This window comes from Elephantulus edwardii, unplaced genomic scaffold (assembly GCF_000299155.1).
Source record: "Elephantulus edwardii isolate Elephantulus edwardi_28Jun2011 unplaced genomic scaffold, EleEdw1.0 scaffold00015, whole genome shotgun sequence".
Classification (NCBI taxonomy): Eukaryota; Metazoa; Chordata; class Mammalia; order Macroscelidea; family Macroscelididae; genus Elephantulus; species Elephantulus edwardii.
In genome coordinates, this window is record NW_006399765.1 from 29,742,810 (window position 1) to 29,769,255 (window position 26,446).

At 41.7% G+C, this 26,446-nt stretch overlaps 1 protein-coding gene and 1 pseudogene across 2 annotated transcripts; both read left to right on the plus strand.

The window, feature by feature from the left end:
• The first annotated feature begins 282 nt into the window (after window positions 1–282).
• Window positions 283–21,081, plus strand: SPO11 (SPO11 meiotic protein covalently bound to DSB). 2 transcript variants are annotated; one of them, XM_006881660.1, is made up of 13 exons: window positions 283–413; window positions 2,296–2,409; window positions 6,060–6,148; window positions 6,560–6,626; window positions 6,849–6,957; window positions 7,295–7,381; window positions 8,614–8,650; window positions 8,974–9,083; window positions 12,619–12,718; window positions 13,000–13,037; window positions 15,782–15,858; window positions 20,352–20,463; window positions 20,962–21,081. In XM_006881660.1, exons 1-13 carry the CDS (start codon window positions 283–285, stop codon window positions 21,079–21,081), a joined length of 1,191 nt encoding a protein of 396 aa, XP_006881722.1. The 2 variants fall into 2 exon arrangements, with proteins under 2 accessions (XP_006881722.1, XP_006881723.1); XM_006881661.1 differs by lacking the exon at window positions 2,296–2,409.
• On the plus strand, window positions 16,232–16,888 carry LOC102855832 (annotated as a pseudogene).
• Window positions 21,082–26,446: the final 5,365 nt, after the last annotated feature.

Here is a 26,446-nt window from a genome sequence, read left to right on the forward strand (position 1 = left end):
TGTTGTACACAGGGTCGCTATGAGTCTCAAGAGACTAGATGGCAATAAAAACAACTGAGCGGCTCACGATTGGTCGGAAGGCGCACACCACGTGCCTCCCACGCGGTACTGCAGTGGGGTGTGCACACGCTGCGCCTGCGCAGTCAGCACCTGCTGCTCTGAAGCGCTATGCGCATGCGTCCCCCCACTTCCGGTGGGGGCGGGGCGTACGTGCCGCTCAGCCAGAAAGTGCCGCAGAAGCGCAGTTCCCCGTGGGTCGCCTCGTCGCCATTGTTGGCCTTCATGGCCTTGGTGCCCATGGGGCCTGAGGCCTCCTTTTTCGAGGTTTTAGACCAGCACAGGGCTTCCCTGGTGGCTGCCCTGAGGAGAAGGAGTGAGGAGTCCCCTCCTGGGGGGCCCCGCTCCACCTCTGGGTATGAGAGAATGTTCTGGAAAGAGGGCAGGAGGGAGCCCGTGTGATTCTCAGCCCAGACCCCCAGAGAGACCCACCCTGGCAGCGCTTGAAGCCCTGATGCTTCCTGTCTTCACAGCAAAGCCCGTCATGGCTCCTGCCCCCTTCTAGAATGTTCTCTTCCCAGAATGTTCCTCGCCTGGAATGCGCCTGTCTATAGAGTGGCCCCATCCTGCAGTGTCCCCTCCTAGAATGTCCAGGGACAATTCCTGCAGTCAGGCTTTCAGGGGTGTTTTTTTCCTAAATGTTTTAACTTAAAAAAATTAGGGTTTTTAAAAAAAGAGAAAGAAAAATCAATGTTGTAAATTCGCAGTCAGGGCTCAACTGTTTTCTCAAAATGACCAGAGAGTAATGTGTGTGGAGACAAGGGGTGTCCTTCACACGTACACTGAAGTGGACAGAACAGGCATAGTGGTTTCCTAACGTTTTCGGGCTGCTCAGATCGGAATTAACTGCAGGAAATATTGATGTTCTTGATCTCTTAAAATGTCTTGGTATTTGCTTCCCTTGTCTGCTTTCCTGATTTATCAGGAAACTTACTAAAGTGCTAAACAGATTACTAGGATTTTCAGTCTAAGCCAGCTGCCAACAACAAAACCAAAACACCAGAAGCATAGTTTTAGCAAAAGATTTGAGAGTCCCGAGCGAAGGCTGCATAGTGCAGTGGCCCTGGGGGGAGGGATTGGAAAACAAAGAATTTTTCTTTTTAAAGAGAAGAGTGTACTGGGGGAGGGGTGGGCAGGGAGGAAAGAGTAACAATGAATGAATGGAAATCCAAAGTCTCTGTACATTTTCATTAAAATTAATGATAATAAAAATATTTGAGATAGAATATGAGAGGGTAAAGGATGGAGGGAGTGAGGATTGCAGTGTTTACACTGTGGATGTAAACTAATCTGACTGTATCCTAAATTGGTTATGGTGCTTGGGCAACATTACTTTTCCAAACTGGAGAAACTAAGGAAGTATTTGAGTCTGTGTTTATCTTTTATTACTAGAAAATATTGATTTTTAAATTTGTTCTCCATGCATTTTTAGTGAAAGCTTTGCTGTTTCACATAGAAATTGACTTGGTGCATTTTACTCACTTTCTTCTTTTTCCTGCTAGTCAATATTTGTGTTTATAATAGAACTTTTCTTAAAACTGATGATTTGTGAAATTAAAAGTTAGCTGCCAGAAAACTGGGCTCAGTCTTAATATTTTGCCCTAAAATGGTATAATTATTGCCATATCCATCGTTTGATATAGAACTCACAGTTCATTCTTTTCATGATAATGATTAGAATTTTTTTTTTCATTCCTTTCTCATCAAAATTTAGAAAAGTTTAAGTAAGCTCTGAGATTCGATAAGGGCAAGGCGCAACTGCTATTTGAAGTGCTTCTTTTGAAATATTTTTTCACTGCAGTTTTTGAGAAAGGGGAAAGTCCAAAGTCATTATTATATAATGCTTAATTGAAACATGTGCTAGTGAGATCTCAAGATAATAAGCTTGTATCTAAACCCAGCTATATTAAAGTAGGTGAATTTAAAAAGTGAGTTAAATGAATATATAAATTATATTGTCTACCCATATTCTAAAAGAGAACTATTACTCCAACCTGTAATTACTTGAGACTCACATAAAATTAAATGCATTTTTTTTTCCCTAGGCGACCTCTATAAATGCAGCTCTGGTACTGATGCCAAGACTAAAACTGTGTTATTGATACAGATGATCTTGTTTTAGAAAACAACCAGTAGAATGAAAGTTTCTCTAGTCTTGTTGTGTCTGGGGATCTGTCACGTATTGTAAAATACCTAATTCATAATTAAGATTGACTCACAGTGTGTTTATCCTTTCAGTTCAGAGGTTCTTGCATCTATTGAGAACATTATCCAGGGCATAATTGAAAGCCTGGCAAGAAATGAAGCACCTGCCTTCTTGATAGACAACAGATCCAGCTGGGAGAATATACAGTGGGCATTGTGCATTTTTATTTTTAAATGCTGTATCTGTGTCATTGTTTGAACTTATTTAAATCAGAGTTTTAATCAGACATAGATTTACCCTGCAAAAAAAAATTAAGAATATTTATAAACGATACTATTGTTGTGTTTTAAACATTTATAAACCATACTGTTGTTGTTGTTGTATTTTAAACGTTTATAAAGCATACTGTTGTCAAGTTGAAACCAGTCATAACTGACCCTCCAGCAGGTTTTCAGAGGCTGTAACCTGAGGAGGAGACTGTCCATCCTGCTTCCAGGAGCAGCTGGTGGGTTTGAACTGTCTGCCTTTCAGTTTGTAGTGCAACTCCTCACCACTGGTCCCAGTTATATGAACTAGAAGGCTACGGTCACTGACTTGATTTACATTCCCAGCAGCCTCCCATGGCTGTGCAGAACTGCCCCACCACCAGGCTCAATATAAACTAGGGGAAAAAGCCAACAAAACACAAAACTCACTGCCATCAAGTCAGAACTGACTCAGCTGACCATCTACCAGGATTTTAGAGGCTATTAAATTGCTCTAGAAGAGATTGTCCCTCTTCTGAAAGACCACTGGTGGGTCTGAACCACCACAAGGCACCCCCTTTGGGTGAGTCGCCCATTAGGCCACCAGAGCTCCCTTGTAAACTACAAGTAGGTGCGAAAGAGCAGGCAAAGGAAAAGCGGTGTTGTCTTACAGGTACATGCGTGACAGCAGACAGCAGGGTTTTCTTGGATGTAGTCTTCTGATGGTGAGCTGTATGGTGCACTGCTCACCTAAAGATTAACAACTTAATCTATCAACTGCTCTGCATGAGAAAGCTGGTCAGTCAGTCTCTTTCTAGAAAGCTTGACTGCCTCAGAAACCTGATGGGAGGTCACCATGTCTTGGAACATATAGTAGTCATCCAGAGAAGCGAGTTTGGGTTGATTTGGTATTAATATTTATGGAAGCAGATCTCTCAACTCTGTCTCCAGTGGAAACTGTAGCCACAAGCTCATCTGTTGAACCATAAGGATTTGTTACAAAATGGTAATAGTATTGCTAGAGACATAAAGTGGAGCATCAAAAAAGGTTAGGATCAAAGGGTATATGATGAAGCCTTATACTCACTGTGGTCAGGTCTGTTCCAACTCACAGTGGCCATGGAGCTCATAGCTTCAAAGACTGTAAATCTTCATGGAAGCAGACTCACATCCTTCTCCCATAAGGCTCAAACTGTCAACATTTTGATTAGGAGCAGACGACCTTACCCATAATACCTTGAAGCCCTCAGATAAAGGCTTCAAAGCTGAAGCCTTCATAGTGCTCAACGTGGGAAATGTGATCAGTGGAATGCTTCTCCACTGATCAGATATTGCAGAAGCAAACCATTTTTTTCAGAGAAACTACAACCAGAACTAAGACCAAAATAATTATATTCTGAACACAGCAGAACAGTGTAAATTCTCTTGCAGGATTGGCTCCTGCTGCTATGACATATGTCTAAGAAGAGAAAGCCAACAAAGAACCTCCTCAAAGTTGCTGAGGCTACTGAACAGAGTTTACTCTTCAGACTTTCAACCTGTAGAATCTTCTCTACTAAATAATAAACAACACTGTACAAATTACTCTTGTGTTTTGTAAAAGAGCCACAGAAACAGGAAAAAGTCATTTGTGCATCCTTAGTCATGAAATAAGGAAGCTCTTGTGGCCTAGTGGTAAAGAGTTTGGCTGCCATCTCTAGGCACACGGTTCAAATCCACCAGCTTCTCCAAGGGAGAAAAATGGGCAGCCTCTTCCCATGTGATTTCCTGCCTCTGAAAAACCCACCAGAGGGCCAGCTGTGAGTGGGTTCTGACTTGATGACACAGAAGAACAACAACACTAAATCATTAAATGATGGCCCTGAGTGGACCACACTGTCCACACTGTTTACTGATCTGAAAGTCGGTGGTTTAAGATCACTCAGCTGTGGTAGAAAGTTCTGGCAATCTGCTTCCATAAAGCCAGAGAAACCCCAGCAGTTCTGCTCTGTAACATGTGGGGTCGCCATGAGTCAGGGATCAATTTACAGCAATGGGCCAGTCACTAAAAAATCTTTAATTATTAAAATACCTAATGTGAAAGAGTTCTGAACCATACTTAAAAAATAGTATTGTGTTTTCACCAAAGATGAGGTTCTCATTAGACAATTTGCACACAGACTGTTCAGTAGTGACTTTAGTTATATTTTTCACAAGTGTTCACATTCTCTGTACTTACTCTGAGTGTTCTGTTTCCTATACTCCTGTCACCCTCTGACTGCTTATCTTCTCATATTTAGAATAACTGTTGACTTTCTTGTCTTGGATTTTCTTTAATGGAGCCCTGTACTCATAATATCGTGTGTGTGTGTGTGTGTGTGTGTGTGTGTGTGCGTGTGTGCGCGCGTGTGCCTGTTACTTCACTGAAAGGTCAATTTTGGTTCAGGGCTTAAAGAGTTAGTCTCTTAGGATGATAGACCCAAGAAGTCTGGAGACTGAGAGTAAGTTGGAATTTTTAAAAATCTGCATTTTTTTCTGCTGTGGCTTTCCTCAGAATGGTCAGTAATGAGCACCATCTACTTCAAATACTTCAAATATTCTAAGAGGTGGATTTCATCCAGTCTTCAAACCCTTGACCTTTGGCTTCTTGGCTTGGTGCATTCTGCCACCTTTAGGGCAGGCTTGGCAGTTCTGCTTAACAGCAGACATTATTTCATTTCATGTAACTTTGTATTAAATCAGATCAGGATTGTAACATTTCAAAACAAACAATTATGAAAATGAAAAAAAATGTTAAATATTTATAAACATTTTATATGTATTTATATATGACATGTCTCACAGTAAAAGGTATGATGACCCCTTGGGAGGTCCCCTGCAATTTACAGTCTGCTGGCTGGTCAGCTATGAGTCAGTTCCCACTTGATGGCGATGCGTTGAGTTTGAGAGGGTTTTTTAAAACTTTTCTCTTGTACCTCTGAATATCACAATGGTAACTGCCTCCTGCAATGATCTAATAGATCTTAAATGACCTAGTTTAAAGACTTCAGGTGCATCTGATTCAGGTCATGATCATTCTGCTTACTTCTGATGCACCTGAAACCTTGACAGCAAGTAAGGGTGACAGCAGAAGAACTGATGCCTTTGAGCTGTCGTATTGGAGAAGAGTATTGAACATCCCATGGATGGCCAAACGAACAAACAAATATAGCTTGGAGAGGGTGCAGCCAGAGTGCTCCTTGGAGGCAAAGATGATAAGGCTCTGTCTCACATATTTCAGGCATGTTGTTAGGAGAGGTTATTCCTTGGACAGGGACATCATCCTTGGAAAGGCGGAAGACCATCAACCAGGTGGATTGACACGGTGACTGTGCAGTGGGCTCTAGTGTTGTGAAGATGGCACAGGACAGGACAGGGTTCAGATCTTTCATTTATCTGGTCGCAATGGTCAGACTCAATGGCATATAATAATGATCTAAGTTTACAAAGAAATGACTCTAAAGCTTTCATTATTACATTTAAAGGATTTGTGAAACACAAAAAACATGAACAAGAGTACATTAATTATTAATAGTTTGATGCTCAGAATAGAGATTTTTTCCATTTTATTCCCTTTTTAAAAAAAATGACAGGTTTGAAGATTCTGTGGGTCTGCAAATGATATCTAATTGCTCCACCAGAAAAATCAGAAGTGACTCACCAAAATCAGCTCAGAATTTTGGTAAATTAAACTTTCTTGACTTTTAAATATTAAAAAACCCTCAATCACCATATTTTGCTTCCTTTTCCTTTTTAGATATTCCTAATTCAATAATTTAACTGTTGCCTTTTTTAAAAAAATTTTAAAAATGCCTTTGAGTTGGAGCCAGCTCATAGCTGACCATCCAACAGTTGCTCAGAGGCTGTAAATCACAAGAGAGGAGACTGTCCATCTAACTCTTCTACCTAACTTTTCTGTTTTGGAAAAATTAAAATGTATAAAAAGTAACTGGGGACCATGAATAATGTTTGGGGTTTTTTCCCATTTGACACTTGTATATTTTAAAGTTAATAATTTTGGGAGTTTCTGTTTGCAGGATCTTTGAATTCATGAGAGAATGATGAATAACTTGTTTACCACATCGTTTTACAGCTCTGATTCTTAAAATATTGTCCATGATTTATAAGTTAGTACAGAGCAACACTTATGCAACCAAAAGGTAAGTATGTCATCTGGCGATTATTCCTTAAAATGCAACGTGATATTTAGATAGAATAACTTGTAATTTGCTTTCAAAATTGCCTAAGACTACCCTATGGGTAATAAGTTGTTAAGTATGATCTGTTTAATTTAGTTAACATTTTCTTCACATAAGATTTTTTATGTGTCATATACATAGAGAATGTCATTAATTACAAACATATTTTTTACATTTTCATAGAGACATATATTACACAGACAGCCAACTCTTTGGTAACCAGACTGTTGTGGACAATATAATCAATGATGTTTCTTGTATGTTAAAAGTGCCGAGGAGAAGTCTACATATAGTAAGTTAGCAACAAGCACAAATCAGCTTATTTTCAAGCAAAATCTTTGCGTAAAAATTGTAATAAAAATATATTCCGTGCCTTCTTTTGATAATATTTAATGCTGTATTCTCACTACAAATCTAAATGATCTGTTTTCAATAGATCTCCTTGGATGAATGAACTAAAACATGAATTACCATTTAGTCTCAATTCCTAAATTCCCTTAGAAAGTTTCTCTTTTGTTTCACAAATCGCAGACTGAGTGAAAACATGTAGCTTTGCAGCTGAACATGAGGAATGACTTAACAACATAAAATATATTCGTGAAAACAGTTTCAAACTTACTCTGTTTCAGTTGTCTACATCAAAAGGCTTAATTGCTGGCAGTTTGAGCTACATTGAGGAGGACGGCACCAGAGTGAACTGTACGGGCTGCTCAACAGTAAGCAGTACTCATGTTCTCCTCCCCGTCACACCCTTCGTTTCTGGAATACAGTCGAGGTCATGTTTAGTTATAGAATTTAGTATTTAAGATTTGAAAAGAAAGCGTATAACCATATGGGCTGTGTGTTACCTGGTTTCAAAATATGCCAACTGCCAAACGTCATGTTGAGTCAAACATATGTGTACATTCCTTTCAGCCGTGTGCTGCTATATAGGCATGTCCTGGTGAGGTTGTGGGTTCAATCCCAAACCAGTGCAGTAAGGGGACTAGCGCAATAGAGCAGTCACACGGATGCTTCGGTTTCTCAGTGCCTCATCGACTACATTGTACTGAAGTTTGGAGTACTGTGAGAATCCCCAACAGTGAGCACATGGGAAATGGCCCCACAGTCTCATCTCAGGCATTATTGCCTCAAACCTTTAGTTTGTAAAGACACAGTATCTGCTGAGAGTCATAAAGCAAAGCACAGTATAATGAGTCAGGCCTGTGATCAGGTGGAACACAATGCTGTTTTGTTAAGTACCATCGAGTTGGAGTGACTCTGACAGTGGGCTCTAGTGTGGCAGAGATGAAGACGATGGCACAGCTTAGGGCACGATTCAGATCTGTGTTCATCGAGTTACTATGAGTCATACTTGACTCGAAGGCACCTAACAACAATAACATGAAGTCAGAACCAGCTGTCCCTCCAGCAGGTTTTCAGAGGCAGTAAATCGTACCAGATGAGACTGCCTATCTTCCACCTTCAGAGTGGCTGGTGGATTTGAACCATGTTCTTTTGGGTTGGCAGTGCAACTCCTTACTACTAAGCCACCAGAGCTTGTTTCCTAAAACTTTCTGATTCCAAAAGTAAAATATTCCAATGCTAAACAACTTGGTCTGAGGTCTGTATTGTAGATAGCACAGTTGTTCACCAGGTTGCCAGTTGGGTTGAAGAAGTTGATGCCAACGGGCATCAGGGAGGTCTTGTTCACCTTTGTCAAGTTCTGCTTTTGAATCTCTGTCTCCAGAGCTTCCTTGAAGCTCCTACATGCTGTTCAGTTGGTAGAGCTGTGCATCTTTTCTTACTGAGTGCTAGATCTGAATCCTCACTTAGGACTAAATCTCCGATGATGGGTGAGTTGAAAGAAAATGAAGACAGATTTCAGGGGTAGATCATATAGTGTGGTTATGCTTGCTTACTATTTAAACAAACAAACAAACATAACGTTATTGTTTTGTTAACTTAGGGTGTTGCTGTGCCTTCTAACATTCAAGGACTTCGAAGTATCCTTTGAATGGGAAAACAAAACTTTTAGAATGATTCTTCACTTGTTCGTTGAGTAAACCAAACCTTTATTACAAGCAAAGAACAGGTTAGGCCCACTAGCACCAGAATGAACGTGGCTTCTTCCCTCCTCCTAGTACCTTCCAGCCTAGAGGAGACAGGTGTCTATGCATATGCATAGGCAGCTGCTTTATATACTTAAAGGCAAGATTAAAATGCCATAGTTATAGCTGTTTTCCACTTGAACTGTGTATACTATTATTTCAGTTAGCGGGTAAATGAAAATATTCTTAATATTTTTGATTCAGCCTTAACTTCACAGATATCATTACAGATGCAAAATTCCTATTAATTGTAGAAAAAGATGCAACATTTCAGCGCCTCCTAGATGATAACTTTTGCAGCAAGATGTCTCCGTGCATCATGGTTACGGTATGCTGCCTGCCTCTCCTCTGATCCCACACTGACATGTCCCACTATGGTGATTGGTCAACGGGGCTCAGAGCGTCACCCGTGAACATGGACAACATTGTGTCCTCAGAACTAGAAGCATCACCAAGCAAGAATATCCAAGGTTTTCGTTAGACCTCTCAATCCTTAAACAGCTCACAAGTGAGTTTCTCACAGTGGGCTGAGCGCAGAGTCACCCTCACCCCACTCTCACTGGGGCTTCTGGCTCTTGCATATTGTGGTAACGCAGTGAGTAAGGTATTCAGCTGCTAACCATAGGTTAAGCTACTTGAACCAGCAGTTCAAGCCCCACAGCTGCTTCACAGGAGAAAGAGTATTCGGCCATCGGCTTCCATAATGACTAGAACCCTGGTGGGCAGCTTCACTCCGTCTGACAAGGTTGCTTGGGTGGGAATTGATTCAGTGGTCCTGGTTTTGTTTTGTCCGGTTGGTTTTGGCTCCTTTTTTTGTGTACCGGGTAATCCCATTAACTCATTCAAAAGCAGCTGACTTTTAAAAAAAATAAATAAATAAACATCAACATTCAGAGAACAGAGAGGCCTGCTTTGGGATGCAGAGAGTGGTGAGGATGGTGCCATGCAGGGAGCTTGGGCAGCAGTTAGTAATGTGTTCTGAATTACTTCGTTAAGCAATTACTGCTTTCAAGACTTTGTAAAATCATCCCATCATTTAGCGTTTATCAAACCTAAATTTAAGCAAATGAAGCATTCTTCTACCTGCTTTATGATTATTAAATAACTTTATTCCTGTACTGTGGGAGGATATAAAGAATATCATCCATAATGAATGCAAAAGGTCATTACAAAGATGGAGGAAGAAGAAGACAAAATAGATGTCAGCAGAGAATCTGGGTATTGCACTAGAGCGACAAGAAGCCAAAGGAAAGGGAAGAAACCAGGAATTTAAGGAGCTGAATAGAAGAGTTCAAAGGGCAGCTTGGGAAGACAAGGCAAAGTATTGTAATAAAATATGCAAGGAGTTGGAGTCAGAAAATGAAAAGAGCCAAACTTGCTCAGCATTTCTTAAGCTGAAGGAACCAAAAAAACCAAATTCAAGCCAATACGTTGCAATACGTAAGGATGCTATGGGCAGAATAGTGAATGATCCAGGAAGCAATAAAAGGAGATGGAAGGAGTATACACAGTCATTGTAACAAAAAGAATTGGCTGACACAAAAGTATTTCAAGAAACAACATACAATCAAGAGACAATGCTGATAAAGGAGAAAGTGCAAGCTGCTTTAAAGGACTTGGGGGGGGGGGAATAAGGCCCAGAAACTGGTGGAATACCAATTGATATATTTCAACAGACGCTTCCCTGGATGTACTCATCAGGTTGTGCCAAGAAATCTGGAGGACAACTACCTGGTCAACTGACTGGAAGAGATCCATATTTATTCCCATTCCAAAAATAGGTGACCCAAGAGAGTGTGGATATTACTGAACAATATCACTAATATCACATGCAAGCAAAATCCTGCTGAAGATTATCCAAAAATTACTGGAACAGTACATTGACAGAGAATTACCAGAAATACAAACTGAGTTTAGAAAAGGTCATGCCATTAGAGACATTATCACCAATGTCAGATGGATCTTGAAAGAAAACAAAGAGTACCAGAGGAATATTTATCTGTATTTAATTGACTATGCAAAGGCATTTGACTTTGTGAATCACAACAAATTGTGGTTAACGTTGAGAAGAATGGGAATTCCAGAACACTTGATTTGCTTATACAAAACCAATACTTGGACCAGGAAGCAGTCCTTAAAAAAAAAAAAAAAAAAAGGAAGCAGTCCTTAGAACAAAGCAGGGAAACACTGCATGGTTCAATATCAGGAAAGGAGTATGTCAGAGATGCATCTTGTCTCCATACCTCTTCAATCTGTATGCTGAACAGGTCATTCAGGAAGCTGGGCCTTATAAGGAGGAATGTGGCATCAGGACTGGAGAAAGACTCATCAACAACCTATGTTATGCAGAAAACACAATCTTTCTTGCTGAAACTGAGGAAGGCCTGAAGTGCATGCTGCAGAAGGTCAAGGATTGTAGTCTTCAATATGGATTGAAACTCAACATCAAGAAGACAAAGATTCTCATCACTGTGCCAATTGGCAGCACCATGATAGATGGAGAAGAGATTGAGGTTGTTAATAATTACAGATTGCTTGACTCCACAATCAACATTCTTGGCACCAACATTCAGGAAATCAAAAGACAAATGGTGCTGGGAAAATCTGCTGCCAGGGACCTCTCCAGAGTACTGAAAAGCAACTATGTCAGTCTAGAGACTAAAGTGCACCTGGTCCAGACCATGGTCTTCACCGTTACTTGCTATGCACCAGAAAGCTGGACAATGATTAAGGATGATAGAAGAAGAATTGATACTTTTGAGTTGTGTTGCTGGAGAAGAGTCTTGAACATACTATAGACCACCAAGAAAATTAATAGGTCTGTCTTGGAGAGGGTGAAACCAAGTTTCTCCTTGGAGGCTAGGATTTTGAAGCACCTGGCATGTGGCCGGGAGGGACTAGTCCTTGGAGAAGGGCATTATGCTCGGAAGGTTGGAGGGACAGCGCAGAAGAGGAAGACCCTGGATGAGATGGATTGATAATGTGTCTGGTATATCGGAGTCAGTGAGACTGGATCAGGACAAGACAAGCTTCAGAGCTGTTGTATGAAGCGCCGGACACTTGAGGTACATAACAACAACACTCCTATGTAGGGTTTCAGGGTAAGTATTGTTATGTGGCCTCGAGTTGGTTTTGAGTCATAGCAGCCTCCTGTGACAGAGTAGAGCTGCCCTGCACGGTTTCCTTTCTCGCACATACTTTGGTCGTCTTGTCAGGGTCAGTTCCAGAGAAAGGCATCTATTAAATAAAGTAGAAGGTGAACGAAAAGGAGGAAGACCCTCAAGGAGCTGGACACTCGGCCACGGTAAGGGCTCCGGCACCAGCACCGGTGAGGACAGTGAGCTGGATTTCATTCTTGTACAGAGTAGTTATGAGTTGTAGGTCACTTGATGGCACCGAACAACGACCGTCTTTCTGGGAGATTTCTAGCTCAGTGGACTTGTACCAGTTAGCGGTGAGACACTTAACCGCCGCACCATCAGGACTGTCAAGGTGCTGCATTTTACAGATGAGCAAGGCCACAGAAGGTCACCGTGCTTCTCAGGGTCATCCTGCAAGACTTAGATTGTTCATAGTAATTCTGGTAATATTTGTTGTTTGCAGTCATTTTAAATAACGCTACAGTGAGTATCTTTAAGCGCATGAAGGTGTTTGTTTTTGAGGAAGTATTTCCCTTGGACCACTGTCTAGGAGTGGGATCACCGAGCCAAAGGTGTGAGCGCATGTAGGTTCCTGCGCTCCACAACCCCACAGCCCTTCAAAGCCTGAGGATTTAGCTGTTAGATCCGTAATAAAACAAGGTCTAGTCTAGTAGATTTCTGTTCTGCTAAGAACACAATGTACCATTTCCACCTCACTTTTAGGGGAAGGGAGTACCTGACCTGAACACTAGGCTTCTGGTCCGGAAGCTGTGGGACTCGTTTCACATCCCACCGTTCACGCTTGTCGATGCAGATCCGCATGGTAAGTTCTCACTGGATGACTTGACAGAAGAGCAGGATTCTGCTTTCAGCACTCTTTTTGCAAGTTACATAAGGCTATTATTATTATTATTATAAAAATTAAGCATTTACTCATTTGAGGAAATGTAGTGCTTTTTGGGTCATGTTATACTGAGAAATATTTTTCATCAACAATGTCCTTAAAAATAAAAATTGCACATGTCAGATGAAATTTGAAAGTGCAAATGATCTAACCAGTGTGGTATAAGAAGACTGATTTTAGGACTGACTTTCTTTTAACAGGCATAGAAATAATGTGCATCTATAAGTATGGATCTATGGTAAGTATAGCAGCATATTTTTTTATTCCACTACAAACATGTTTCATGTTAGTGTGCTCACTTTATTGCACGTCACAGATGCCGTAGATTTTACAAATCAAAGTTTTGTGGCCACCGTGCATTGAGCAAGTCCATGGGCTTCATTTTCCTCAACAGCAGGTGCTAAGTTTGTGTCTCTGTGTCACATTTTGGTAATTCTTACAACATTTAACATTTTTCCGGAATGTGGTTGCATACTAACTAGGGTCTATTATAGTGTAAATACAACTTAGATGCCCCAGGAACCAAATGATGCATGTGGCTTGCCTCATTGCAGCCTTTGCTCTGTGGTAACCCGGAAATGCATCCACAGTGCCTCCATTGTACGCCTGTACTCAGAAATGTTCTGTTCAATTTATGCACAGACTGGTAATTCTTTAGTAACATGAGGTCTCCCCAAAACGTGTTCCAGAGGGGCCCCTAACCTAGTGCAGGGCCAAGGCATCATCTCAGTGGTTGTACCTTCTCTCCAGCATGTCAGTGTGGCCTCAGATGACAGGTGGGCAAGAGGCACTGTGACACTCCCTGGCCTCTCTCGTGACTGTGGGCCCAATGTAACAACAGGCAGTCTGATTGCCAAATACACTCTGAGAGTTACCAGATGGTCTTGGTTTCTGACCTCTGTGTGTGGTGTTAAGTGCCGTCAAGTCGCAGGCGACTCATAGTGACTCTATGAACGAAAGTCCTGGACACCTCCTGTATAACTTTTATCCTCTCTTCAGGTTCATAGGGTTTCCAGAGGCAAGCTATTATGGAAGTGGATGCCACTCCTGCTTCTAAGCCTGTTTTAATCTTGGAGCTTCACCAAACACTGTCCACCATGGGTAACCATTCTCGCATTTGACTCATCAGTGTCACACATAACCTTGGAATGCCAATTAGGGTGCTGTGAGTCAGAACCAAGGTTATGACAGTGACTTTGAGGGTTTTGTTAGCTTAAGGGTGTTTTTTTTTACCCACTTTCTGAACAAATACAGTCATTCAGGTAACAACAGTTATTACCTGGGCTTGCTGAAGAGAAGTAAAGCGGTCCCAGCTGACCAGAGAAGTCATTCTGCCTTTCTGAGCCTGCCACGCAGCTGCCAACCAGGCAGGTAGGGTCTCAGCAGGGGCTGTGTGAATGAGCTGCAGTCTGGCATCCATGGCCTGTTCCCTACATGCAAAAAAGCTGTCTGTGTACAAGTCCAGCAGGAAGGCCTGGTAGGCATTCCTATTCATTCTCTTTTCTCCCCCCTAAGGAGAAATGAAACATCACCAGTCCATTGCAAGAGACTGTGACCATCCTCCAGCTTGGCTTCTCAGAGTCCCAGCCCAGGACCAGCCGCATTATTTTTACCTGGCTGCCCCCTTGGCCTAGGGTCAGACGTTCTAGGGGTGGTTTCCTTCTCTGCTCCTGAGGCTGGCTGGGGATGGGGAACACTGTTTAGACACCTAAAGTGTCCCAGGGTGTCCTGTTTACCTTCACAGCTGATGAGCAGGTGGCAGAGCAAGGTGTCAGACCATGAGTCACAAAGAATAATGAGTGTGGGTCAGGCAGCTCCGTTTACAGTTTGTCCTCATGGATGGGAAATTGATGCAGAAACCCCGAGGAGAGGCTTTGAGAGCATCACTGGAAGATCAACTGAGCAAAGCTTCCAGGGATTCTGGGGACATGCAGTTAGCCATAGTGCTGGTGCTTGTGTGCTGTCAAGTGGGTTCTGAGTCACAGTCACACCACGGACCTTCTCGATTAACAGCTGTTTTAATGACTGAGTCACCAAGGCTCCTTTTAGTCTTTCTCCTTCCTCGTGTTTTGGTGGCATAGTTTATAGGAAGTTGGGCTGTTAGCCCCGAAGTGACATCTCTCTAGCAGTTCAAATACAACAGCTGCTCCCAGGGAGAAATATGGGCAATCTCCTCCTGTGTGGTTTACAGCCTCTGAAAACCTGCTGGAGGGTCAGCTTTGAAAATATCCCAACTCCACGGAACTGAGTTTGTTGAGAATTCCTAATAAACAAAACTATGCTAGTTTTCCAGTATTGATCAAGGCTCAGTGTCAAGAAGACAAAGATTCTCACCACTGAACCAATTGGCAGCATCAGGATGGATGGTGAAGAGATTGAGATTGTTCACAGCTTTAGTTTGCTTGACTCCACAGTCAACACTCTTGGCACCAGTCGCCAGGAAATTAAAAGGCGCATTGCCATAGAAAATTCTGCTGTCAGGGACCTCTCCAAAGTACTGAAGAGCAACAGTGTCTCTCTGGAGACTAAGGTGCATCTGATACAGGCCATGGTCTTCACAATCACTTGTTATGCATCAGAGAGTTGGACAATGACCAAGGAGGATAGAAAGACAAACAGATTCATCCTGGAAAGGGTTAAACCAGGTGGCTCCTTGGAGGCAAGGATTATGAGGCTCCATCTAACATACTTTGGACATGTTGTGAGGAGAGACCAGTCCTTGGAGAAGGACATCATGCTTGGGAGGGTGGAGGGACAGCGCAGGAGGGGAAGGCCCTCTATGAGGTGGATTGATTCAGTGACTGGGGTAATCGGGATGGGAGTGTCAGAGACATTGCTATTGGCACAGGACAGAGCAGAGTTTAGGGCTGTTGTACATAGGGTAGCTATGAGTTGCAAGCGACTCGATGGCATATAACAACAACAACATGCTAGTTTTCTGCAATTTAACCAGACCTAATACACTTTTCCTCTTTGTTTTAGTCTATGTCTTTTGAAGCCCACAACCTCACAGTTCCAGCAATTAGATGGCTTGGTCTCCTTCCCTCGGATATTAAAAGGTCAGATGGCTTAGCAGAATATGTATATATAAAATGAGGAGTCATTAAACTATCAATAATAATCTTTAAATCCTACAAAGACTAGTTCTTAGTGTTGTTTTTCTTTGTCCACTGTGAACCAGAAGTATGTAATTATTAATTTAATTAATTGCTGTTTCTTTTTCTATTAAAAACTTTACAAAGTTGGCCAATTGAACTTTTAGTTAACTAGAAAACATGTTTATTTTTACTTTTTATGGTTGAAATATTTTGTAAAGATTTCATAGTTAAAAAGGATACTGTAGCTCCCATCTGCCGCACTTAAGCAAGATGAATTCCTCCAGCCTGCTCTGCTGTTCGGCTGGGTTGTTCACCATCTGCATGTTCCTAGTCCATGAATACAGCCCACAAGGAAAAATGGCACATGTGTGGAGAAGCTCCAGAGGAGGATTGAAGCCAATGGCTGGATGGGAGAGTCAATTTGGACCTGGACTTTCCAAATCTGCCACGTCTTGTGGACGAGAAGAACAAGAGGCTCCAGAGCAATGGCATCTTGCACTACGCTGTTCACAAACACAATATGTGTGGTGAGAAAGAAGAAAAGATTCAGGTGGACATCATAAAGAACCAAGTAATGGATCTCCACATACAACTTACACAACTCAGCTATGGCCCCGACCCTGAAAACTTGAAGCCTCGGTACTTGGAACAGCTACCTGGACCACTAAACTAGTTCTCTTCGTTCCTAGGGAAATTCTGGTTTGCAGGGAAAATGCTCACCTTTGTGGACTTTCTCACCTGTGATGTCTTGGATCAGAACCACACATTTGAACCTGAGTACCTGGGTGAATCCCCAGATCTGAAGGCTTTCATGTGCTGTTTGGAGGCTTTGGAGAAAATAGCTGCACACATGCAGTCTGACTGCTTCTTCAAGATGTCTGTCGACAAGATGGCCCAGTGTGGCAACTAGAGTCTGTGCTACGCAGGAGGCTTGTCTTTTTCCACCTTAGTTAATGGGGACCTTGTCTTCTGTCTTCTCAATAGCATTTAGGAAAAAAATAAAAACCCAAAACAACCAAACCCAATAACTACACTATATTTGTTGTTGTTGTTGTTATGTGCCGTTGAGTCACCTGTGACTCATTGCAACCCTATGTACAACAGCCCTAAACCCTGCTCTATTCTGTGCCAACCTCACTGTCTCTGATACACCCACCCCGATTATCCCAGTCATAGAATCAATCCATCTCATAGAGGGTCTTCCTTCCTGCGCTGTCCCTTTACCCCCCCCAAGCATGACGTCCCTCTCCAAGGACAAGTCCCTCCTTGCAACATGTCCAAAGTATGTCAGACAAAGCTTCAGAATCCTTGCCTCCAAGGAGCAGCCTAGTTTAACCCTCTCTAGGACTAATCTGTTCATTTTCTTATCAGTCCATGGTATATTCAATACTCTTCTCCAACACCACAGCTCAAAGGCATCAATTATCCTTCGATCAACCCTAGTCATTGTCCAGCTCTCTGACACATAGCAAGCGACTGCAAAGACTATGGCCTATATCAGGTGCACCTTAGTTTCCAGAGTGACATCATTGCTCTTCAGTACTTTGGAGAGGTCTCTAATAGCAGACTTTCCAAGCACAATACATCTATTAATTACCTGGTTGCTTGTGCCAAAACTGTTGATTGTGGAGCCAAGTAAACTAAAGATGTTAACAATCTCCGTCTCTTCATCATCTATCACGATGCTGCCAATGGGCCCATTGGTAAGAATCTTTGTTTTCTTGATATTGAGACTCAATCAATATTGAAGGCTACAGTCCTTGACCTTCTGCAGCAAGTGCTTCAGGTCCGTTTCAGTTTCAGCAAGAAGGGTTGTGTAATCTGCATAAGAAAGATTGTTGAGGAATCTTCCTCCAATCCTGATGCCACATTTTTCCTCATACAGCCCAGCCTCCTGGATAATCTGTTTTGCATATAGATTTAAAAGGTATGGCGATAGGACACATCCCTGGCATACACCCTTCCCAATTTTGAACCATACAGTGTTTCCTTCCTCTGTTCTGATGACTGCCTCCTGATCCAAGTATAGGTTCTGCATAAGCACGATCAAGTTCTGGGATTCCAATTCCTTCCCATTCTTCTCAGAGTTAGCCAGTTTGTTGTGATCCACACAGTCAAATGCCTTTGTATAATCAATGAAACACAGATAGACATTCCTCTGGTATTCCTTGCTTTCAGCCAAGATCCATCTGACATTAGCTACAATGTCCTTAGTACCATGACCCCTTCTAAAGACAGCCTGCACTTCAGGCAGTTCTCTGTTGATGTGCTGTTCCAGTTGTTTTTTGGATAATCTTCAGCAGAATCTTGCTTGCATGTGATATTAATGAGATTATTTGATAATTTCCACACTCTGTTGGATTATCTTTCTTTGCAATCGGAACAAATATAGATCTCTGCCAGTCAGTTGACCAAGCAGTTGTCCTCCAGATTTCTTAGCATAACTTGGTGAGCACATCTGGGGCAGCATCTATTAGCTGAAATATGTCAATTGATACACCATCAATTCCTGGGGCCTTATTGTATGCCAATTCTTTCAAAGCAGCTTGAACTTCTTCCTTCATCACCATAGGCTCTTGCAGATACTACATTTAGTATAATTAAATAATTATTATTGATATCGTATTTTATGTTCCATAGCAGATATAAGAAATCATTCTGCATATGAATAAATTCTTTAATAGGTTTAAAGTTTTAATTTTATAAAATAGATCTAATACTGAGTTTACTTAAAGGCAGAAGCCTGAAGATTGGAAAATTTAATGCTGATTCATTATAGCAAAGATCGTTAAGAAACAAGACAAAACTCGCCTACAGATGAGTACCTTCCAGCAGCCTCCTAGATTACTTCCTGTACACAGCTATACTTTTTCACAAAAAATGGGATTGTGTTCTGTGATTTTGTGATCTGGTTCTCCCCACAGCACAATGTGATCACTTTCCTGTGGAAATAAACACATTTCTCTTCTGTGACCTCACTGGAGTGACTTGTTACTGAGGCCCCGGCTGGGAGGTGCAGTCTTTGCTGAGTCAGTCCCTCCTAGCTGGACGGAGCTGGTCTCCCTGCTCTCACAGGTGGCACTCTGATGGAGGAGCGTGTAACCAAATCTTGCCCAGATCTTTAATTAGTCCCTCAGGCTGAATTCCAGGGAGAATTGCAGGGTCAGAGCTGTGCACACTGGAAGAAGACTTCGCCACTCCCTGCAGAGCTGGCCTCTTCTACTCTCCTTCCCAAGAGGAAGAGGCCACCTGCCTTCAGCACAGGGCACCGTCACAGAGTTTTCATCTCTGATAATGCGATGTCTTAAAGTTATCCATCTGTAGTGATTGGTTGGTGAGCGTCCACTGGATTTCCTGAAGCAGTGTGCATCCTTGGACACAGGGACTTCTTAAATAGAGAGCTATAGAGATGCACAGGTGTGAGGCTGCTGGTCTCTTACGGAACAAAAGCATAAGAACAAAGCAAGCATTTTAGATTGCTGGCTATGAGGAAGGTCAGCTATGACTCAGTTTTTACTTCATAGAACATAACAGCAACAGTGAATCAAAGCTTTGTACCGTTTAGTACACCTATGTGTCATGGTCAAACGCCTCGGCATGGCCTCTTCGTCGGGAGAACATTCCCAATGCAGCACAATCAGGACAAATGATCTAATGATTATTCAAGCGAGTGGCTTGAAGAAACTGGCCACACCTCACATCATTCCATGCCACTCTCCGTCAAAGGAAAACCAGGGTCGGAACTTCGGACATGACTTCAAGTGACCTTCCCTAGGCCTCCTCCCTTTAAATCAAATCATCACACCTCTCCAGGGGCTGCCACTGATAAATGGTCATAATTATGGGAACAATAGAGGAAAAAGAAAAAAGAAAGACTCTTGAAATTGGAGTTTCACTGGGAAATCCAGGATATGTGACTTTAAACAGTAGCCAAAGTCTGACTTTACATTTTCTGCTTTCAACACGTACCTCAATAAAATGATGTTCTGCTTTGTTAAAAAGAATTTTTTCAAATTTAAAACTAGATACTTCTCTCTTTCATGCACGCGCGCATGCGGGTGCACGCGCACACACACACACACACACACACACACAGAGTCACATACGTGGAGAGGGGTGGAGAGAAGGAGAAAGAATATTTAACTTGGCATAGAATTCTCAATGAATTACAAAGAATGGAGTTCACTCAGTGGACCTGAAACCCTTCAGTCTCTGACCACAGAAGTCAGTACTCCCTGGTCCATGGATTCTGGGAGGTTCCCTGCACCCACCCTTGGGCTGCCTTATAGGCAGTGTTGGTGGATTTAGCAGGTGGATTTGTGTGACTTGTCCTAGCTGTTGTTTTTTTAGTCTCTTGAAAGAGCACAATAACTCCAGGTGAAACTTAAGTGACTTTCAAGTTACAGGAGCATTTTGCTTTTACTGATTTTTCCCCCCATTGATTTCCCCCCCAGGTTAAATATACCGAAAAATACTTTCATTCCACTGACAAAACGTGATCAGATGAAACTTGACAGTATCTTGAAGAGACCTTATGTTACCTGCCAACCATTTTGGAGAAAGGAAGTATGATTCTTTTTAAAAAGCGAAATGTTAAAAATTTGATTGCTTTTTACATAAGTACTTGCTATCTTGAAATCCCTCTTTGAAATGTTATATGACTAACAACGGTGTTAGTGTTGTCTGGCAGTAATTAGTTGTTAAAAAGTTGAATGGGGTGAATGCTAATGAGTTAGAACAGCAGAGTGAAGACAGTCCATTCTCAGCTCCGTCCCAGTTCCCATCGTCCGCGGCTGTGTCATCACTGCAGTGGCCGGGGTGGGAGGAGTGAAGGAAACAATCTCAGGGAACCCAAACCACTCCTAGCTGGCTAGAGCAGCCGTCCAGGGGATGGGCATCCACTCATGCCCACCGTTTTCACAGCGGCTCGAGAACAGGCTGACCCTAAAGTTTTGCCATGATCTGGGGACTAGAGTAAGTCCAGCACCAGTTTGTGGAATTGATAGAAATACAACTGAAAAACTCTAGTGTGACTACATTTATTTTTTTCCCCTTTGTTGACAGTTGGAAATAATGGCAAACTCTAAGATAAAGGCAGAAATTCAAGCCCTGACTTTCATCTCATCTGATTACCTTTCCCGGGTGTACTTACCTAACAAGTTAAAATTTGGAGGGTGGTTATGAAAACATGTTGGAAGAAACAGATCATGAAGGCTTTCTGTTAGTTTTCTTTCTTTTTTCTTTCTTTCCTTTCTTTCTTTCTTTTGAAATAGCATTGCAGAGGAACATATATTTTTTAATTCTATAAAGGTTAAATAAAATAATCTTCTGTTAATTTGTTTTTCTCAAAATAAATGCTGTATTCTAATTTTCTTTAAAGGTTGTATTTTTTTTTCCTCTTTCTAGACACTAATTTCTATCATATTGTTTAAGTACTGGGGAAAGGTTCTTGGCCCTGAGCTTCCGCTCCAGGACTGTAATCTTGTTGCATAGAGTCTCTGCTCTTCCTTTTGTACCACATGGCTGTCACAAGGTGAAATTTTCCAAGGTGAGGACTGTGTCTCCTTTAGATCTGGCATGTACCTGTTATTGTAACCTTTAAATTTTATTTGAAGAAATTAATGTTTATGTCAATTGGTATCATCTTAATTTCTACACTATAACTAATGCTATGGTATGAAATGGCACATTGTTAGCCAAATAATAATTATATTTGAGTTGCTATTCTCCACAGCAGACAGATGAGTCAGCTCTAGCTCAACAGGACTCTTTGGGACAGAAAGGAATTGTCCACAAAATTCCCAAGGATGTAAATCTTTTTCCTTTTTTCTTGTTGTGTATCATCAAGTCAGGTCCGACTGGCACAAGAGGGGATTGCCCCACATTCCCTAGCAAAGCGTCTGGGGCATTTGAACCACATGTCTTCAGGATTACAGCACAGCTTCCTGTCACTAGGCCACCAGAGCTCCCCTTAGGATAGAAATCTTTAGAGAGTCACTCTGCCTAATCTTTTTCCCTGGATTCAAACCGCTGACCTTTACATAGGAGTCTAAGACTCTGCCGCCAGGGCTCCCTGAGATGCCGTCCTGTCCAGGAATTCCTTCTTGGTTACGTTTTCCATTCCCTTCACAGTGTAAGGATCACATTCCAGGCATGCCTTGACCATGACATTACAATTTATTATGAGAAAGTGTTTGGGTTGATGGAGTCTTCAATGTTTTGCTCTTTAACGTGCTTGGGGGTTTTTTAAAACTTTTTAATCAATTTTAACTTGCTTTTATATTACTTCTTTACATTCCCCCAGTCTTCATGGTTTTAATGGATTGTTGCTTCAGTTTAACTCACTTGACTTCCTCTGTCTAGATACAGAGAATAAAGAATTTCAGTTTTAAGATTTACAAAAAGGTGTTCTTTAAGTAGTTGACATTGAACTTCTCCAGTGATTCTTTCTTCGGATGTAACCTATCTGATTCCTGTGTAGTCCATCAGGTGAGGGCCAAGTATATAGTCACCATGTGTGTTTTTAAAAATAAAATATTTAGCCATGAATAAATACATCAATTGTAAAAAAATGCCATCATTCTGGCTCCAAGTCTGTACTTTCCAGCTACTGGTCCTCCTTCCTTGTTCCCAATGTTTGCATTCTAGTCACCAATTATTATTAATGACCCTTACTTGCATGTTTGAGCAATTTCAGACTGCAAAAGTCAGTAGAAATCTTCCGTTTCTTCCTCTTTGGCTGTAGTTGCTGGTGTGTGTATGTGAATGATAACTGTACTAACAGGTCCTCCTTGTACGTGTATGGATAGTCTCCTGTGACTTACAGCTTTGTCTTTCAGGATGGATCTAAAGATGCTCTTTCTTACTGGGAATGCAACCCCATTTTTCCTCACTTTTTTATTCTTGAGATATTAGATTATATGATCATAAGCTGGACAAGGACTAAAATGACAGAGAAAGAATGTATAGCTTTGAGTTGTGGTGCTGGAAAAGAGTATGGTATGTACAATAGACTGCCAAGAGAAGAAACAGGTCTTTCCTGGAGAGGTGAAACCAGGATGCTTGTTGGAAGCAAGGCTGGTGAAACTGTCTCACATTCCTTGATGTTGTCAAGAGGAGCCAGTCACTGGAGAAGGACACCGTGCGTGGGTGTAGAAGGCCCGCACAGAGAGGACGCCCCTCTGAGATGGACTGACTGTGGCAATGGGGTCTGGTGTGTCAGAGATGGTGCGGATGGCTCAAGATGGGGCAGGACCCAGAGTCCTTGTTCGTAGGGTCCCGATGAGTCATAGTCAACTTGACAGCACATAAGAACTAAGAGTAAGAGAAGCTCTGGTGGCAGAGTCCACAGGAAGCTGCCCTGCTAACTCCTAGACAGCGCCTCTGTGCTGGTACAAATCCATCAGCAGCTCCCCGGGAGAAAGACAGGCAGCCGCCTCCTGTGCAGTCTGCAGCCCAGGCATCTCACGGAAGGCTGGCGTCGAGTCAGTCCCGACTCTGTGGCAAGGAGGGCTTTTGCTCCAAGAGTAAAATGTGATCTTTCCCCCTTAATCTTAATACTTCCTGCAATGACTCTTACTACTTCTGCTTAATCCTATACTTTGAGTAAAACTGCACTCAAGTTGTAATTTCTCCTTTGGGTAGTAAATTTATATATTCAAGCTGACAAGTCACTTAGCACTATGTATTCCAGTTATTTTTTTGGTTCATTTATCATTAATAATATGTACTACATAGAGTAGCAGCTGGCAATGTGCTGGTCGTATCATTCTCAATGTTCATCTGCAGATGTTAAAAAAATTTCTTTCTAAAGATACTGGTATTAAAAGGCAATATGTATAAATATATTGTACTGTACTCATTGCCACTAAGTCAGAACCAACTCAAAGCTGACCCTCCATTGGGTTTCTGAGACTGTAAATCACACTGGAGGAGACTGCCCATCTTTCTCTCACCGAGACGTTCTCTACTGGATTCAGTGAGGCATTTTTGTTTGCATTGCAATGCTCTGTGGACTACACACACCACCAGAACCTATACATATATAAGTATATAGAGCTATGTGTGAAAACTTATTTCTACATACATGTGTATCTAGATGTTGTTGTTAAGTCCCATCGAGTGGTAGGCAACTCATAGTGACCCTATGAATGAAAGCCCTTTACACTTGTGTGACTTTCATCCTTTCTCCAGGTTCATGGGGTTTCCGGAGGCAAGCTATTACAGAACTGGATGCCACTCCTGCTTCCAAGCTTGTTTTAACACTGTCCACCATGTGTAACCATTATCTCATCTGACACATCAGTGTCACAGTGTTCAGCATCATAGCAACAACAAGTTACCTCTGTACAGCAAGTGGACACACCAGGGCTATATGACCTAGAAGAATGTTTGACCAAAAACAATTAAAAACAGGCCCAAGGGCCACGTATTAGAGTCACCCACCTTTGGCTTGATAGCATCACTTTGTATAAAAACTTATTTCTTTTTTTTTTTGCCTCTTCTTTTTAAAAACTTATTTCTGTATACATGTGTATCTAGAAACAAATATATATCTACATACAAATCTCTCTGTATGTGTGTGTGTGTGTGTATATACACACACACACACACTCTTAATGGACTGCTGTATACACACACACACACTTACACACACACTCTTAATGGACTGCTGGGCCCAAAACGGAGGTGGGTGGACTGGGCTGTGGACCAGATCATGGGTGCTTCCTCCTGACGGTTCAGCACCCATGGGGACCCTATGTCCTTTTTGGGGAAGGGCATGGCACAAATTGTCCTCAAGTGAAAGACAGCTGTGAATCACTGAGTGACAGGCTCTGTGTGGACCTGCCATCCCCGGATGGACCTGCAACTTGGATTTCTTTTCTGAGGGGTGGAAGAGTGTCCTAGGTGATGCTGGAGTCAAGAGGTGTGAGCTGCTGTGGAGGTGTGAGCTGTGGATGATGCCCTCCTACAGTGCAGAGGTGGGTGCTCAGAGGCCTGGAGTTGGTTCCTGCTTACAATGTGCCACACAAGGAAACGCTATCTTGGTGTTACCAAAAAGGTCCTAGTTGGTGCAAAGTTGAAATCCAGATCAGGTTGGTTTCAGAAAGAATTACTCTCAAAAACGCTTAAGTTTTAGATCTTGATTTTTAGAATACAGATTTTTTTATTATTAAATTTTATTAGTTTTAGTTTGTTTTTTACTGCAGTACATTCTAGAACTGTATATTTAACCTAGGGAGCTCTTGTGGCTTAGTGGTAAGGAATTATGCTGCCAACACAAAGGTATGAGGTTCAAATCCACCAACTGCTCTGCAGAAGGATGGCCATTCTGTTCCTATGCTATTTACTGTCTCTGAAAACCAGCTGTAGGGTCAGCTATGGGTAGAACCCAACTCAATGGTATAACAAGGACATACATGGGGGGGGTGTTGGGCTGGGAGTGTATTTAAATTATTGCTATTAAAGAAATGTCCATGACCTCTAGTGCTAGTAATACAGAGAGCTTTATTTAAAAAATACTATTTCAATTACATCATCTTACATATGATGGAGTTGAACATAACTTTGTCAGTAAGACACAGACTACTTAGAGGTTTGATTTGAGTTTAGCCCAAAAAAGCAATCCAGTAAAATGAAATCAAGCTTGCCCTCTGCTGGCCAATTCACTTTTGTTTGCTCAATTATATGTAGTTTTTTTTTCCATTTTTTGTTGTTGTTGTTGTTTTAATTGGTTTGATTACAAAGTTTGTATACGTTTTGTTTCACACTATTCTTCATATTATGTTTCATATAATCATTCAGATGCATTATGTTTTATAAAATTAATCAGCACTGGGCCTTGCCCATCATTACTCTTTCACCCAGATCCTTTCCATCTCCTTCCTTGCCCCTCCATTAAACTGTGCAAGTCTGTGGTTTCATTCCTACCCATCCTCACCCCGCCACTACTACCACTTCTCCCCTTGAGCTCCCATGCATGTTTTACTAGTTATCCTTCTATTTTTACAATAATGGTCTTACACAGTACTTGTCCTTATGAGACTGAGTTCATTCACTCAGCATAATGCTCTCTAGTCTATTCCAAGTTATGCGGAATTTTTCGAAATCATTGCTCCTGAGTGCTGCATAGTATTCCATTGTGTGAATGTACCACACTACTAGGAATATGTTGTTGTTGTTGTTGTTGTTGTTGTTAGGTGCCATCAAGTCATAGACGACTCATAGTGACCCTATGAATGAAAGGCCTGAGCACTGTTCATAGAGTTTCCTGAGGCAAGCCATTTCCCCAAGGAAATTAGAACTGAGACACAAATCGAGATTTGTACACTGATATTCATAGCAGTGTTATTCACCATTGCAAGAATATGGAAACAGTCTAAATGTTCAACCACAAATGAATGGACTGAGAAATTGTAGTAAATTCCATTATATATACTTTTATGTATCACTAGTTTTTCTTTGAACTTATACTACCATACTTCCTCCTCAATGTCATCTTATAGCACTGAAATGTTACTGCTTTTTGTCAAGAGATGTATAGTCAAAT

Coding starts and splice junctions, on each gene's coding strand:
- SPO11 (XM_006881660.1), top strand. CDS start 283: ATGGCCTTGGTGCCCATGGGGCCTGAGGCCTCCTTTTTCGAGGTTTTA. Junction 414..2,295: donor GGGCCCCGCTCCACCTCTGG/GTATGAGAGAAT, acceptor TTATCCTTTCAG/TTCAGAGGTTCTTGCATCTA. Junction 6,149..6,559: donor AAAATCAGCTCAGAATTTTG/GTAAATTAAACT, acceptor ATCGTTTTACAG/CTCTGATTCTTAAAATATTG.